A 16,968-nucleotide genomic window follows, 5' to 3' on the forward strand; every position below is an offset into this window, starting at 1 on the left:
AGGCGGTTCCTTTCTCCTCCTTTCACAATTTATGGGGAAAGTTTCCTTTTTGTTTAGATTTTAATGACCTCATTCTTTCATATGAAATCCTTGTAAATGAAAGCCTTGTTTTCTGCTAGAGTTGTATTTCACAGAACGCATTCACAGAGAGGAATAATTGCACTTAGCTTGCAAATTCAGAACCAGTAGTTTGTAGGAAACAAATATCATGAAAAAGAGTTTCCATGCAGTAATTGTTTCCGTAGTGCAAGCAACCAAAGCCCTACTACTGAAAAGGTATTGTTATTATTTTTTTTGAAGCACCGTCCAAGGCTAAAGTCTTTCTTTTGTAGTTGTGTGATATTATTGGGTCGTCTTGTTGTAATCGGCTTTGTGTTGATTACTGAATGGGTTTCTCGAGAGGTGAAACTTCAATGAGAAGACGTGGTGTTAGTAATTCTCATCCTTTATCCTCTTAAATCTGGGTGGAATCATCTATCTTGACGAAACCAGTGACAATGAAGAGCAAACAGATGAAGTTAAAGTGTGTTTTACAAGTGCCGAGTTTAGAAAGCATTGGAGGTTTTTTTTCTTAAAAAATAAACATATTTTGAATTGTAGACCTCAGTTAAGGCTTAGGGAAGTGGTGCATGCTTGGGTTTCCATTATTTTTTAAAATGAATTAGAAAGATGCTGTTTTCTGAATTGACCTGCTTGTCAGATCGATTTAAGATCTGGATTTTCATTTTGCATACAGAAATCATTGCTAGTGTCTGTGTTTTTCCAACAGTACCTGCTTGTTTTGATGATACAGAAGCCGTTTGCTTAGATACCTAAGACACAGCCCACTCTTCTTTTTAATGGAAAACAAACGAACCCAAGTTACACTGCAAACTTTCATAGATTAGGTGAAAATGGAAATTTCCCTATTTCGCTTCCAAGGATGGAATCACAATTTAGTATAGAATATTTAATGAAGTCACTAAAATAGTTTTGTATTGCATTTATTTCATTCTGTAATCCTAAATGTGCATGAAGGCAAAAACTTTTAGCTTTCTGATGTTGTGTAACAACCGTTTGTTCTGCTTTTCAGATATTGTGGATGGAAGTGACCTGAAGCAATTTTTTGAGAGCAATTATTCTCAAATTTATTTCATATTCTATGAAAACTTCATAACACTGGAAAATAGCTTGAAACAAAAAGGTAAGTTTTGGAGTTTTGTTAGCACTTGAGCCAGTTTTCCCTGGCTGTTCTCAAAAGCGTTCTATTAGAGCTTATCTAATGGTTATATAGTCCACAATTATCCATATTTGCACTAATAGTTTCATGCAGTACAGTATTAGTAATAATAATTTTAATTTTACGGTATCGGAAGTGTGGAAAATTGCTCTCTGAAACGTTTAAGTGTAATTTTGCCGTCTGTCTCATACCGTATATTTACGGCAAACAATATTCTTTTCTGTCTTGCAGGGAATAAATCACAAAGGGAGGAGCTGGACTCTATTCTCTTTCTTTTTGAAGTAAGTTTTCCAAACCGTGAAAGTAATTTTTATTTTCAAGCACAGCTTTCCAACCAGGGGTGCACCCAGGTCTCAACCGAAATGACAGCAGGTGCCCCCGCCTGTACGAGGCGCAAGGCAGGGAAGAGCTGGGCTGCGCGTTCGGTTTTCACATACAACAGCAATCAAAATCTTGTTATGCAGTGGGAATGTTGGTTGAATGAATATCCAGAGTTAAGAGATTTTATCAAAATGACTTTAAAATCATACAGTAGTATATGTGTCGTAAGGAGCTGAGGACCGACTCTTTGAAAACGTGGATTTTTTTCCAGGAGATTTGGGCAGCGGGTGATCAATAGTTGCGTAGCCTCTGCTAGGTCTAACGCTGCAAAATAGACATTTTTTTTCTTTTTTGAAATTCAATATGTTCTTGCTGTGTATTTTCTGGAGGGCCGGTTCAAAGCACCAGTACTTTTCCCTACACTTTGTCTGTATGAAGTTCAGCGTTCAGTTTATTTGGAAGGTGTCACGGCAGGAGTTCGGGTTCTGCTCCTTTCACATGGAGGCATCTGTTACGGTTGCAGTATTTGGTCTGGCAGCACAAGGAAAATAAAAGGATAAGAGTTGTCAACTGCTGCATATCAGTTTGATCTGAGTGTGTGGAATGTTAATTTGTTTAATTTTGTTTTTAAACTCGTCTATTACTTCCAGCAGCATATCCTTCCCAGCACAAGCAGGCAGCGCATTTGCTGTGTCCAGGAGGAAACGCTAGCTAGTTAAATTTTGCATAATTGAATAAGAATGTCTTTAATTTAAAGAATAGACTCCGATAGGTCATTTTCCAAGGGATCCTTTTAATGAGAGTTGTTACCTAAATATATTTGGATGTGAGAAAATATCACTGGACCAGATGAAAGCCTCGCATATAAGAAGGTTTTTCTGATGCGCACCAGAAGTCTTGGCAGAAGCTCTACCTGTCTCTGAAGGCAGAACGTGGTGCCTTTAGGGGTTTTGGTTTTGTTTTTTTAACAATTCACTCGGTAAATAATTGACCTGATTTCTTTCTTAAGGGGAAATACACACATCTTCTGTTGATTTTATTTTTTTTCTTTGTTAATCCAACTACTAACTTTTTACTTGAGCATTGCATTGTAGAAATATATTTTTTTAATATTTTGGGTTATTTTTTGGTAGGGGTGGTAGGAAAAACCCCAAACGTTCAATGGGACTCAAGAAGTTGAAGTTAAAATGAAGATTAAATGTTCTCAACTCTTATGACTCCCTCTATAAATGGAAAAAAACCCCACCCAACCTAAACCAAAAACCCCAGAAGCATACAGCTTCATATTTTTGTATTAATGTATAGTCTGTAGTTAGAATAATATTTATACTGACAATAAGAATGATGCTGTTTAGGCTGACATGCCTGTAATATGCAAAATGGCCATGAAAACGATGAAGTTCTGGATTTTTGTGGTCTCGTCTTCTGATTTTATGAGGTACCAAGTTCATCTCCTTTTTCCTCTTCTCCCTCCTTTCACTCCTTCAATGACAACACTGCATTTTCAGACTGAAGTCTGAAAATCGAATTGTGTTTGCTGCTGCTGCTATTAGTAACAGTGTCGGCTTCAGGATTTTGCAGGAGGCAAAGAACACGAGCTCGTGAATCTGCTGGGACCGTGTTTGGGGCAGAAATTCTTCCTCCCCGTCCCTGGTGGCGAAGGTATCGCCACATGTACAGAGCAAGGCTGTGCAATTTAATGAGAGCTCGTTAATACTCTTACTCTGTGGCCTTGAATAAGTAATTAAATTTGTGGCCATGCCATTGAATGGAAAACAGCTAATGCTTACTCGCCCGGTGGAAGTGAATAAATGAGCATTCCTGTGTCTTGAAAACGGAGGACTAATAACCGCCTGGTTAATACTGCTTAAAAACAGCAGGAGAACATGCTGTATGAAGGAGAAAAAATATATATGAACAAAGTGTTGCTTTGAGTCCTGATTGAGCAGAATTCTGCTATAGCCTGGGCATGAGCAGCTTGGAGGGAGAAGAAATCGTTTAAGATATTCATATGAAATTCGGGGCGATCTTCGTGGCGTTTACCTCCCGCAAGTAAGTTTGCAATGCGTTTATAGCTCTAACACTTGATAACTTAATGCCTTGGAGGAAACCAGCTTTTTAGAGGGCCTTGTAATGCACAGACCGAGAGTACATCAGTCTGAACACGAGACAAGGGAAAATGTAAATGCCAAGTAATTAAACATTCATATCGTAAGCCATAGGAAACAAAACTAATTGATTGTTAAGCTTGCCATATTTAATCTGACCTCAGCGTGAGCCGGAGTTTTCTTCTAATTAGTTAAATAGCTAATTATTTAGGATTAACAAATCCTGAATGCAGGTGCTGAGGGTTAACAGTTTAAAAATCAATAAAAATATTTATGAAAGGAATTGCCTTCTGCCTTCTCTGGTTTAGTTTGGGTGTTTTGCTGCTGTTCTGGAGTGACACCTAGTGTCTATATATATAGCGTACTATACATACACAAGTGACAAATGCCTTTTCCACAGATTTATTTTGTAGCAGTAGCTACTGGTTTTAATTCAGTATTGTTATCCTTAAAAGCAGATCTAAATATAAACTCCAAATGGCCGCGCACTCAGAAGATTAAGACGCGGTATAAATCCGTTGGAAGGTGGATCGCTCTGCTGGCGCAGTGTGAACGCACCGATCACAGAGGCGGCTGCGCAGCTGGATTTATTGCTGCAGATGTGCACACGTTGCTTGTTCTGCGAGCTCTAATGATAATCCAGAATAGGTTTATGATGGGCTCTGGTCTGCGCGGAACCCTTTTGGAAGCAGATTGCAGCCGTGCACAGTAAATCCAGCGTGTCTGTCAGCGGAGCACCTGCCCAGCCAGCCAGCCCTTAGGAATACACACCTCTGCTTAGCGCTGCCTCCTCGTGCATATTGATGTAACTTTTAAAACGTGGAACTTTGCTTCATCCTGGATTAAGATTGCTGTGGAGATTTTGAGTATCAAATTCTTCCAGCCTGTTGTAGGTCTACTTTATGTAGGCTGCTGTGCGAATTAGCAGTACTGGTTAAGCAGCTTAAAACAGATCTCAAAGCCAGTGGTGACTTTTAGCAGGTCATTTTCAATCTCATGAAAACCTGCATCTGTGAAACTTCCAGCAGGTTTTGATTCATAAAAGACTTCACTGCTGTGTTGCTGTTTCTTCGTGAACATGCAAAAGGATGTTCTTTTGAATCGGTAGTGTTTTCTTAGGGTGGCTTGCTTATCTTGGGATGTTGCTCCCAATCGCTTGCTACATTTGAATGAAACTGAGGAAGATTAATGCTGCAGAAATAAATCGTGTCTTGAAACTGGCCAATGTGAAAAGTACTGGTAAAATTCTTTACAAGGAATAATCAAGTCAAGGTATTGTTGAGTTCTTATTGCCACAGGTCCTGGGTTCTCATTTCTTGGGGTTATACCTTTTATTTAACTGTCCCCCATTATTTAACTTTCTTGTCACTATTTGCATTTTCCTCATGTCTGTACAGCTCAGTAGCTTAATTTCCCCATCTGCAGGTTGTCTTGCACTTGAAATCAAATTACCATTAAGAGTGAGAGCTTTAAATTCAGGCTGCAGGATCTGCTGCAGCTTTGGAGCTGGTTCCCTGTGCCTGCTGTGATCCCCGCTGCTCAGCCCCAGGTCTCTCACCCACACTTGGCTGATTCTCAAGCTCAATAGAATAAAAAGGGCTTATTTGTTTATAACAATAAAGTTGTTTATAGCCCTTCTTTCCTACACATAGAAAATTACTTTTTGAACCATCTACAGTTTGTTCTGCCGTAATTCTGATCGGTTCATCTATTAGTGCTCTTGAAATAACACTGATGTTATTCTTCAGCATTCTGTTGTAAATTCTGACTGAATGTTGCATATGTTTAACTTCAGAGATCTTACTGTATAATGTCATGCGTAGGGCAAGAATAAATATCTTGGGTGCTTTGGGCAGACATTTTCCATCAACAAATAACTGTAAATAATTTATTGATGCAATAAATGGAGTATCCCTTTATCTAGATTGAACTGCTGCAGGCATGCTAGCTTCATTGTGCTCTTAGCTTCACCTGAATTGGTGAATAATGGCTGGAAAATGTCTAAATTACTGCAGATTTTAGTAGCTGAATGCTCTGAAACTCTTGTGGAGATACCACTGAACAATACTTGAACACAGAGGCACAGGAGAGCTGTTCTGCATTGGACCGGGCTGTCAGGAGATCCACCTGCCCCTCACCAATGGAAACTCCTTATCATGGACAGGTTCGATCAAAAAAAGCTATTTTTTTTTTTTTTCCCCCTCAGAATCCACTCTCCTGGAATGAACATTATCGTGAGCGCGTCGTTGACGTTGGCTCTTGTTCACGCATGTTCACTTTTGTTGTTTAATGAGACACCGCGCAGGGCGTGAGAGCAGCTGCTGGTAGCGAGGTGCTCGGCGTCTCGCTTTGGCGAGTGGAGCTGGAGACCGATGTGACGGCAGGTCCCGGCTCTCTGTGCCCTCTGCGGGCAGCGCCGCTCGCAGCAGCGGGCACGGCGCGGCCGGCCCTGCTGCCCTTCCACAAAGCGGGCAAAACCAGAAGGCTTTGTAAAAGAAATTGCAGCGTTGGTTAAGTCGGGGTGAATCTATTGAAATACAAACCTTGGCGTTTTTTATTTTACTGTGGTAAAATAGAGAGATGTATCTTTCAAAAGGCAGCATCCTGTGTAAACTAAGATTGAAACTCAACATTATTCCTAGTCATGCAGGAAGTCCAGAAGAAAAAGAACTATGGATAATCAGTTAAAAGAACTGACAGATACCCTGATGTGTTGATCAGTAGTAATACCTAATTTCTATTTCAAGTGTGCTATAATGGATTACCATATAGATGCAGCAAAGCACTAAGCATTAAATAGATCTATGTGTTTTCTGAAAAAGCAATATTATTTCGCACTGTGGGGCTTCTTAAAATATTTTTTATTAGTGTACTGTGAAACTAGAAACCAGATGTCAATAGCCAGTTTGGATTCACAGCGGGATTGCTGAAAGTCTAGGCTGGAGTGGAAGAAACTATCATTTGTTTTATAGGAATAGCAATATGTATTTTTTAGAACACCAGGGGTTGGGCGAGAGCAGGAAATGTTCCTGGCAACGCAGAGTCGGAAGGACGGCAGCTGGAGGTTGCTCGTGGCATGCTGTCTCATGTCAGCGGAACAGCATCTCACTCTGGGGACTCTAATGGACATGTGCAAAAATTACCAGTTAAAAGGCATTCTAGCCGTCACCGTGAATTAACTTGTAACGTTCACGAGTTTTTATTTAATAGTGTAGACTTTTAACCATGATAACTTATTTTTGCATTGCAGGAGCAAATGTGGACTCTGAATTTAGATTATTTATATTCATCCTAATCCGCTGCAAAGCTCTCAGATCTTCAGGAGGTAGCTGTGGTGCTAGGAATCTAGTTTGCTTTTTTAAAAATTACTTCTGTTTGGTACTACTCTGTAGGTGATGAATCACATCTTTCTGTTTTTCTAAAGTGCACCCATAAGTTAGTTGTTTGTTTGTTTTCTTCCTGTTTTTGAGATGCTGGAAAGGAGAATGGCACGCGAAGTGACTTAAGTGTCTCAATTTTTGCTATATGAAAAGATTTTGGGATATGGAAGCTTTCCTTAGGAACTTCCGTCCTCTTATTATTTATTTCAACCCTTGAATTGTTTTGAATCAGCCACCTGACGAGGTGTTTGAGTCTGTTTTTTACAGAAACAAACCTGTAGGCACGTTCTTCTTCTCTTCTCGTCTCTTCTTTCCCTTTTCTTCCCTTTTCCCTTTTCTTCCCTTTTCCCTTTTCTTCCCTTTTCCCTTTTCTTCCCTTTTCCCTTTTCTTCCCTTTTCCCTTTTCTTCCCTTTTCCCTTTTCTTCCCTTTTCCCTTTTCTTCCCTTTTCCCTTTTCTTCCCTTTTCCCTTTTCTTCCCTTTTCCCTTTTCTTCCCTTTTCCCTTTTCTTCCCTTTTCCCTTTTCTTCCCCAGCAGCTCATCAGATTGCTCCCACAAACTTCCATTCACAATACAGGACTGTGCCGAGCCTGGTGTTTAAGTATACACCAGACTTTTAGTGAAGTAGATGTATGTTTTCTAAATATAGTTTTTGTTTTACAATAAAGAATTTTACTATGTCATTTGAAATATACTAAGATGTGCCTTTTCACTAGTAACATTTCCAGACTTCGACAAATTTCTAGTAAAACATTCTGATACAGAAGTGGTGCTTGATTTTTTGGAAGTTTAATGCAATTGATTCTCAAAAGTTAGTGGTTTTGAACAAATGAGAGAGAGTGTTACAACCAAAGACAAACTGAAGGTATCTTGTTAGCGCGGCCTGTAAAAGGGGATTGGTTTTGCTCTAATGATCTGCTGTACTACTTAACAATGGAAACAAAATATATGTAGTTTTGGCTGGTTTTCCATAACAAACATGAAGACGTCGGAAGGCAGTGCACGCTGAAATTGGGAGCGTTTTGTGTTGCTGGCGTGTGTGAGGGTTGTGTCCAGCGGAGCCTTTCCTGCGCCGTGGGATCGGTGCCGGGGCGCAGAGCGAGCTCTGCAGTGGCTGTGGTTCAGGTTAGGAGCTCCTTTCTGCCTCGGGTTAGGTAAAGACTAATGCCAGAAATAGTCCTGAAGCGGTGGGCTGCTAGTATTTGAATATTCCGATGGATAATGCTGATTCTTTGTCTGTGGGTCCTGCAATCTGATTGGCAGAAACATGGTCCGTAACTAACAGGTAAAGCCCAGATGTGAATCGTGGCCTCATTTTTAGCCAGCCGGCCCCTCCATGCCCAGCGCATCCTCCTGCCCGCGGACGGGGAGCCAGACCTCCGGCCACCAGCCTCCCGCTCCACCCGAAACAAAACACAATGAGAACGTGGAAGGGGATGCGCCCGATTCGTGTTTTAATTCGAGGTAATCTCGTAGAAGTGGGAAGTGCTTCTAGGGGAGCACGTGCTGTGCTAAAGCTGCGAAGGAAGACCAGTCTGTGTGACCTGAGGTCTAGTTCCCTACGTCTGTGAACTCATCGTGACTTCCATCTTCTGCCATGGAGAAAGGAATGTTCCATTTTCAACAAGACTCTATTCTGAGTGTTGTGTCTAATTTCTGAATCACTTTGTTGTCAAAAAAAAGTCTTATTCCATCTGTGAAGCGTACTGTTTTTAGCAGCAATAATGATTCATGTGTTGGCCGTCTGAAGGATTGCCTCAAACGCCAGTTCCTGCTTTCCTGGCTGCGACGCTTTATTTCCTCTTGCGAGCTGCTGTGTGTGAAACACCAACAAATGGGTCACTGTTGCTGACATGACTTGTCATTCATTTTGCATCCTGCATGTGGTGTTTCTGAAAACTTAATGGCACTTTGTTGCGCACAACTTTGTTCTAGTGATCTCGTTTGATAATTACAAGGAGCTCTGACTTTGTCATTTATAACGTTTAATTTTATGTCCAAAAGTAGGTGTTGAAAACTAGTTTCCTATTTAAATATATCTTCTTAATTTCTTATTTCAGTGGCTGAAAAGTTGTAAGATCCAGACACTTTTTCTGTGAAATCTACGTGCAACCATTTGTATTCTCTCACTGCAATAAGTTAGCTGTCCTGTACTACTAAAACACCTACTTGCCAAGCCCTACTCTATACTGCTAATAGTTTTAAAAAGAGGGAAAACAGGAAAAAAAAAAAAGGTGTCTTGGAGCCTGTTAAGTCCTATTAAAAGCTGTATTTGCCCAGGTAAGCCCCCCAAATCATTTTGATTTAGCCAGATATTTAATAGCATCACCATCCACTAAACTGACAAAGAACAAGGTTTGGTAGCCCGAACTGTTCTCTGCGGCTAAGATTTTCAGACTCCATTCCGGAGAGCACTTGAGCATATGCTTGACTCGCTTTGCTTTGTCGGTGCCCTGTAGCGTAACAAAACTGAGGGGGAGTGGGTTTGACCACGAGGTTTTTTCCTTTGTTTGATCTGGCTCTGTTAGGCTCAGCCCCAGCCTCGAGGCAGAGCACTGTGCCTTGTTCTACATAAGGGCTTTATTAACCGTGTGTGCGGTGAATTAAATCAGTGCAGCTTGGTGTAGTTTGGCTGGGTTTCACTCGCCCGCTGCAAACACAGGTAACTCATGCCACAGTAAAAATAGCGGCTCTGCTCCTCGGCTCTGCCGTAGCTGGGAGATCAGACCCCGTTAGCTGATGGCAAGAGACGAAGCCCCAGGAGCTCAGAATCTGGGCTGGATCAGTCCAGCAGCTGTCATTACCAGACACTTCAGAAAAATGGAACCCAAAGGGAGCTGCTCTGAAATCCCCAACTTCTTCGTCAGGGGTTGGTTTATGTTCTGGAATGCCAGGATTTGCAAGGCAGCAGGGAAGGGAAAGCACTTCATGACAGTGTCATGGCGTTTGTTCAGGACCATTCCAAGTGTCTTTCTCCATAACGAGACTAAAGTAATGGGCAGGAGTCCTTACTATGATAGGTGTTTGCTTTCTCTTGTGTTCTGTATGTATATGTCACCATTTCATTTGTGTCTTGTGTATTAGTTTCTCTGTATCCTCTGAATGAGCCAGTCTATTATGGAAAATTTGACTATTTAGTTTTGTTTCCTGCAGAAAATATTGCAGCTGCTACCTGAGAGGATTTTTTATCGATGGCATTTTCGCAGTATAGGTAAGAAGAACGGTTTTAAAACATTCTAGTACAAATAGAATCAATGTTTTCTGCAGTCACTTCCCTGGTTCTGCAAGTGTTGTTAACCACAGAATCCCTCAGTGTTGCCCATGCACAAACAGCACTGGCATATGAGACTTGCAGCTGAAAATTCTCCAAGCACATGGGAAATCTTCTTGCCTGCTGTAAGAGCTCTGTGTGTTCCTTGTTCTGTGTGGTTTTGGTTGCCTGCTTTGTTTTTATTTTGCATGAATGCCCTTCACATGCTTATATTCTTGGATTTACCTGGGTCCTCTTCGCTTTCTCCTCTTCCATGCGCTAGCAGCCATCAAGATGACGTGGGTTATAAACCCACGCACCCTTGGCTCTCCCTTTGCATTCACAGACCGACACCAAATATTGAGGAGGGCTGTGGAATCCATATGTGACTCTCGCAAATTTGCATTATGATAGTCGTTTGCAAGTGATCAGATACGAGATGCCCATACAAATTTGTATTGTGCTCGGCCTAATCATAGATACTCAACCCTTCCCTCCTGGAAATTTATTCTCTAAAACTTACACTGTGAACAGGTGGTGGTTTGGTAGCTGTGCTGAACCAAATGCAAACCATGGGACTGATGCAGGGAACAGGAGCTTCATTTCTTCCCTGATACTCCTGGATTCTCTGTGCAGCTTCGTTCATTACTATTTGTGAAACACTCGACTGTCACACTATTTGTGGGACTTGAATGAGGAATTTCTGCTTTAGAGGTAGTGAAAGGAAGAGATTAACGACAAAAATACAAACTTTTTAGCAGCTCCTTTTGATGCATTTTTCTTTTTAACGAGTGGTCCACGATGTTACTGGCCTTCATGGAATTATGAGTACATAGTATTTCTGCAAGTTCGGCCCCAGCTGTCTTTCCCTGGTCGTTTTGTGGCAGATTTGCCAAGTGTCCTGTTGGAATGTGACACTGTGGGGACCCGGGACAGCCCTCGCTGGGTCACCTCCAGACGCTGGCCGTTGTCTCCTGCGGAATTCTCCGTATTGTTCTGGAACAAGGAGCCCGGCACAGGGAAATCTGAGTTGGCAAAGCTCTGGGATTTTCCCTGGTCCCCTGCCCATTCTGCGTGCTGTGTGGGGCAGGTTCTGCAGAAAAGGGCTCCATGAGCACAGAACTGAAGAGACTATTGCAACGCAGGTAGAAAAAAGACCAAAAGAAAGTTGCCAGCGTGGTTAAGGCACGCACGTGGAGCGCTTGGCTTGAAGCACTTGATGTTCTTCAGCTGTAGCTGTTTTCTCTTAAGCATAAAGATAAAAGATATCTAACAGGCTCGGTTTAGTCACTCAAACTTTGGAAATCTGAATTTAAAAAGCACAACAAAGGTAGACTCAAATGGGCTCAGAAATACTGAAAGGTGAAATACATTTATTTTGACACTTAAGACACCTGAGATCCAATGAAATAATTTAACTTGGTAATTTCCTCTGAATTAAACATCTTTGATTCATCACTGCTTTGAAAATGTGGCTTCTAAATGCTACCGAAGTGGTCACAATGTTTTGGTTTGCTATTTGTTAAAGTAAATTTTATGCTGCTTTGGGGGGGTTATATTTCTTCTAAGTAGTACTTTTCTGTTGTTTGGTTTGGTTTCCAGCACTATTTCATCAGCTGCCACATTTTTCATCAGAAAATGAATTTGCTGTTGCAGAAGAAATAATGAGTGGAAGTTAAAGGTCAAGGAAAGGGCTGTTGTCACATTCCAGTTAGCACTGACAAAAATAAAAATACACATCCGATTGGCCACTTTGCTACCTGAATTAGTCCAGAACAAATTGGTTTTAGTCAGTTGTTTTATACCTAATATATTCTTTATATTTGTGCTTCTCTTCAATAGTCGTATTTGGATAATTTTTTAGCTGTGTCCAAGACATGAGCTACAAAATTTGGTGGTGCTATTATTTACAGCTGTACCCTGTGATTTGCTTTTTGCTTCATGTTCATTTGCATTACTACTGTGAAATGGTGAGAAGTCAAGGGAACGATCACATTTAAGGAATGTACATAATTCCCAAATCCAGGAGAAATAACAGCTGAGTGCTACTTTGTCGTTTTTCTCAGAATTGGATTTAAAATATTTTTTACCTGAAGCATTTGATGTTAAATCTCGCTCTGATTTTTAAGTCAGACATTTGAAGTTCAGGGCAGTTAGCCTAGTATTTCTAAAACAAGAACTGAAATATTTTGCAATTTTACTAGCTGTGTTTTATAGACATGAATGTAGTATAGGTTGCTAGCGTATCTTTATTATAATTATTGTCAATATTAGTGTTCTTGAATGTGTTAATCCTACAAGTTGGACTTGCTGATTTCTCCAAATCTAGGAAGTCAAAATTTGCTTAGATATTTTACTGTTAATGAAAATATTTTAATATACTGTCATCTGACTAAAACCAAAGTACCTCACTGTAAAGATACATGATATTTAATCTTACAACACTGATGATGATTGTAACTAGATTCACTTTGGGTTTTGCTACCACATAGTGTTATTTTTCTTAAAATCTAGCACAGTAGCCACATAGTAAATGACATTAAGCTAGCCTTTTCTGTAACATTTTTTTTAAAAAAAAACATTCTTGCGGAAAGAAACCCATCTTAGTATCTGATATGTGTCTATTTAATTTTTCTAATCCAGGGTCAATTCTGAAGAAACTTTTGCACACTGGAAATTGTCTCAAGGTATTTCTCTTTGATGTATTCATATTTCTTTTCACTTTAATTGTTCTGAAGCATATTACTTTACAATTTTCCAATATCAGTGTTTTTTCAGATCGTTAGGCTTTGTAATTTTATTTATTCACCTTTTAATCATAGATATTGTAGTCCTAGATTTTTTAATGTTTGTCTTCTTCAGACATTTCGCTGTTCTAATGACCTTTGTAAAGTTACCTGGAGAAGGTATCTATATATTTTTTTGCCTAATACTTTATTTTTTTCAGATCTCTCTAACATTAAGTATACCGTATTGAACATATTGGTTTCTTTTTTGCCCGATACTAAATACTTTACTTTTTTCAGATATCTCTAACGTTAGGTATACCGTATTGAACATACTGGTTTGTTTTTTGCCCGAGAGTTACAAATCCGTTACTCGTGGTGTGATGGCCGGACTCACCAGCCCGCAGCTGGGATGCATGCGCTCGTCCTGCGCTTCCTCAGCTATTTAAGTGCGCCCGGTGCTTACACGCTTGTTCTGATCTCTCTCCGCACGTGCAGATCAGATGCGAGGGGATGCGGCTGTTCCTGCTGTGGCTGCAGGCGCTGCAGACGAACTGCGGGGAGGAGCAGGTGCAGCTGTTCGCCTGCCTGGTGCCCGGCTTCCCGCCCGCCGCGCCGGGGCCCTGCGCGCTCGACGGCCTCCTCAGCCCGCCCTGCGCGCCCGACGGTGAGTCCGGCCGGCTCCTGGCACGGGGCTCGTGCCGCCTCCCTGACACGGGGCTCGTGCCGCCTCCCTGACACGGGGCTCCTGTCCCCTCCCTGACACGGGGCTCGTGTCGCCTCCCTGACACCCGGCTCCTGTCCCTCCCTGACACGGGGCTCGTGCCGCCTCCCTGACACGGGGCTCCTGTCCCTCCCTGACACGGGGCTCCTGTCCCTCCCTGACACGGGGCTCCTGTCCCTCCCTGACACGGGGCTCCTGTCCCTCCCTGACACGGGGCTCCTGTCCCTCCCTGACACGGGGCTCCTGTCCCTCCCTGACACGGGGCTCGTGTCGCCTCCCTGACACCCGGCTCCTGTCCCTCCCTGACACCGGGCTCCTGTCCCCTCCCTGACACCCGGCTCCTGTCCCCTCCCTGACACCGGGCTCCTGTCCCCTCCCTGACGCCGGGCTCCTGTCCCTCCCTGACACCGGGCTCGTGTCGCCTCCCTGACGCCGGGCTCGTGTCGCCTCCCTGACGCCGGGCTCGTGTCGCCTCCCTGACACGAGGCTCGTGTCGCCTCCCTGACGCCCGGCTCGTGTCGCCTCCCTGACACGGGGCTCGTGTCGCCTCCCTGACACGGGGCTCGTGTCTCCTCCCTGACACTGGGCTCGTGTCGCCTCCCTGACGCCGGGCTCCTGTCCCCTCCCTGACGCCGGGCTCCTGTCCCCTCCCTGACACCCGGCTCCTGTCCCTCCCTGACACCCGGCTCCTGTCCCTCCCTGACACCCGGCTCCCAGGGGACGCGTCCCGCAGCCGAGGCCGTTGGCGTGCCCGGGGCCCTGCGCGCCCCGCAGCCGCCTCAGCCTGCCCGTGAGGAGACAGCGCTTCCCATGGCGGGATATTGGGGCTGCCACCGGGGGACAGGCCCCGCAGCTGGTGCTCTGCACAATTCAGACCTGCTGGATCTGTTCACCTGCGTGATACGTTGCAGCGGGACATGGCTGCTGCCCCGGGACAGGCCCCGCAGCTGGTGCTCTGCACAATTCAGACCTGCTGGATGCCTTAACCTATGTTATTGGTTGCAGCTGCGTGGTCTTCTGGCCTCGTCATTCTGAGTGCAGAATGCTTGGGGTCTGTTGGGTGTTTGTTGTTGTTTTTTGGTTTTTTTTCTTTTTAATTGAGGTGCAGATGTACAGGCATTCCTGCAGAATAAGCAGGTGTGTAGACTTGCGGTGTATGGGTTAACCTGCAGCGATAGCTGGTGTTAACCCTCCCACACTGCTGCCCGTCGCGGGCTGTGCCGTCGACTGCAGGCGATACGACTTGGGGAGCACAGGAAGCCCAACCAGTTACTGGGCTTCCGCTTCTTATGCCTTGCGAGCGCATTAATGGCAATTTTTAAATTAATCTTTTTATAGAAAATGTCTTTTCTTTAACTAATTTCAGGTTTTCTATGTTTAAAACGTTTTCTTTTTATCTTAGCTAAGATTTTTCCAGAAGAAATAACCCCACTTTTGCCAGCTGTCTCTGGAGAGAAAATTGCTGAAGACCAAACCTGCTATTTTCTTCAGCTACTGTTAAAATACATGGTAATTCAGGTGTGGAGCCTTTATGTTTTTAACTATTCATGTTTGGAGGAATGTACTTGTGGTAGAAAATTAAGTCTACGCTGTATCTGTGCAGAGCTGGTTTTGCCCCTGCCCGGAAACAAGCTTTCTTCTGCACTTTCTTATTCTTGTTTTTAAAAGGAAGATCATCCCCAAGGTACTTCCTTGTGCCATTTCTGGTGAAAATAAGTTTTTCGCACTTGTGATAAGTATTAGTGAACCTTATCCAAACTCGCAGGATAACTGGCTATTTTAGGTGCTTGTGGTTGCATTTAGAAATTTGTTATGGGGTAAAGATGCAATTTGTTTTCTTTGGACACATACAAAGCTGAGAGGACATCTCGTATGACTGATGTAAACAAGCCAGTTTTTCTTTAACTGAATAAATTATCATCTTGGATATACATTGGGTGAACTGTTATCTGCATTTCTAAGAGCTTTTACTAAAAAAAACCCGTAGGAGTCTTAATTTGATGTTGCAACTGTATTAAAATTGGACATGAGTACATTTATGGTGAAAAATATATTTGTGATAAGAGTGCGGTGCAGAATAACTTTGCCTAAGTTTACAGGTAAGAAGCAAATTTGTTAGAAACATGAATGTGGCGTTTTCTGTGCCTCGCTGCGCTGGAGCAGCACAAGTACTCTGGCTTCTCGGGAGCTTGCCTTCTGCGATGCCAAAGCCCTCGTGGTGATATCTGACATTCCCTCTGCAGTTCGTGCAGTTTTTTGGGACAGTGCTAGTTTTTTATGTCTCTTGTTAAAATGTAATTGTTTATCCTTGTTTCCAATGTGGAACGATTGTCAGTATTACACATTGACTTAAAGCTTTTTGTTTGTTTCTTTTTATTTCCATGACAAAGGCCGCAAGCTTAGAGTGGAAGAATAAGGAGAATCAAGACACTGGTTTTAAGTTTCTCTTTACCTTGTTTAGAAAATACTATCTTCCTCACTTGTTTCCGTCTTTTACGAAGCTAACCAACCTCTACAAACCTGTTCTTGGTAAGTAGTGAGTTTTGTATTTTCAGTAGAAAAAGAACTAACGGTGACTGTTCTCAGTTACCTACTGGCATATCGCTGCGGGTCTGTCAAATGAGGATTTTTTTCTTCCCTTATCTCAACGTTTTGATTTTTTTTCTAGCACAAGTTTTGTTTTTCTGGGGTAGCCCAGGAAGCTGCAGCTGCTCTCCTTTCCTAAGGACATTTCCACTGGCACAGCATTATATCGATATATATATTTACAACCCTCTGTACCCATGCTGCAGGGCACAGATGGAACGTGCTCTCTGACGGCCCTTTGCAGTTTAACGTTAGTGTCTAAATCACTCAGCGTCCCTCCAGCTGTGCTGTTCACAGCCAGAGCCCAGCCCTTCCATGGTTTTCAGCTGTGTGCAAGTGATTTTTTCCCTAAATCTGAGCATCTGAATGAATTAGGAGCCTGCCTGTCTCCCTTCAGCAATCTTCTACTTCTGCCCATGTGTTTTCTTTCTTGTATTTCAGCTTGTGCAGTGCTCTTTGCACCTGAGTTAACTTCTCTTTCCAATGCGCTAAGTATCCTTTTTCTTTTTAATCTTTGCACTGTTGAGTGTTCCAGAGCCATCTTCTCCTTCTCACTGAACTTTAGTAATAAAACTCTGTGAAACTTGCAAAATTCATGTACCCTGTAGTAGGAGTAGTTCTTTGTTTCACATTTTGCCCTTCTTTTTGCAGCCCT

General features: G+C 42.7%; 1 protein-coding gene across 3 annotated transcripts in view; it reads left to right on the top strand.

Moving 5' to 3' along the window:
* The window catches only part of RALGAPA2 (Ral GTPase activating protein catalytic subunit alpha 2), a 94,306-nt gene that overhangs the window by 5,776 nt on the left and 71,562 nt on the right, over positions 1-16,968 (top strand). For all 3 annotated transcript variants that reach the window (XM_065633074.1, XM_065633072.1, XM_065633073.1), the window contains exons 2-8: positions 1,073-1,183; positions 1,451-1,500; positions 10,181-10,238; positions 12,921-12,964; positions 13,502-13,670; positions 15,130-15,245; positions 16,118-16,256. In XM_065633074.1, coding sequence (XP_065489146.1) covers positions 1,073-1,183; positions 1,451-1,500; positions 10,181-10,238; positions 12,921-12,964; positions 13,502-13,670; positions 15,130-15,245; positions 16,118-16,256 — 687 coding nt within the window. The remainder of the gene's footprint in view (positions 1-1,072; positions 1,184-1,450; positions 1,501-10,180; positions 10,239-12,920; positions 12,965-13,501; positions 13,671-15,129; positions 15,246-16,117; positions 16,257-16,968) is intronic.

Source organism: Caloenas nicobarica, chromosome 3 (assembly GCF_036013445.1).
Source record: "Caloenas nicobarica isolate bCalNic1 chromosome 3, bCalNic1.hap1, whole genome shotgun sequence".
Classification (NCBI taxonomy): Eukaryota; Metazoa; Chordata; class Aves; order Columbiformes; family Columbidae; genus Caloenas; species Caloenas nicobarica.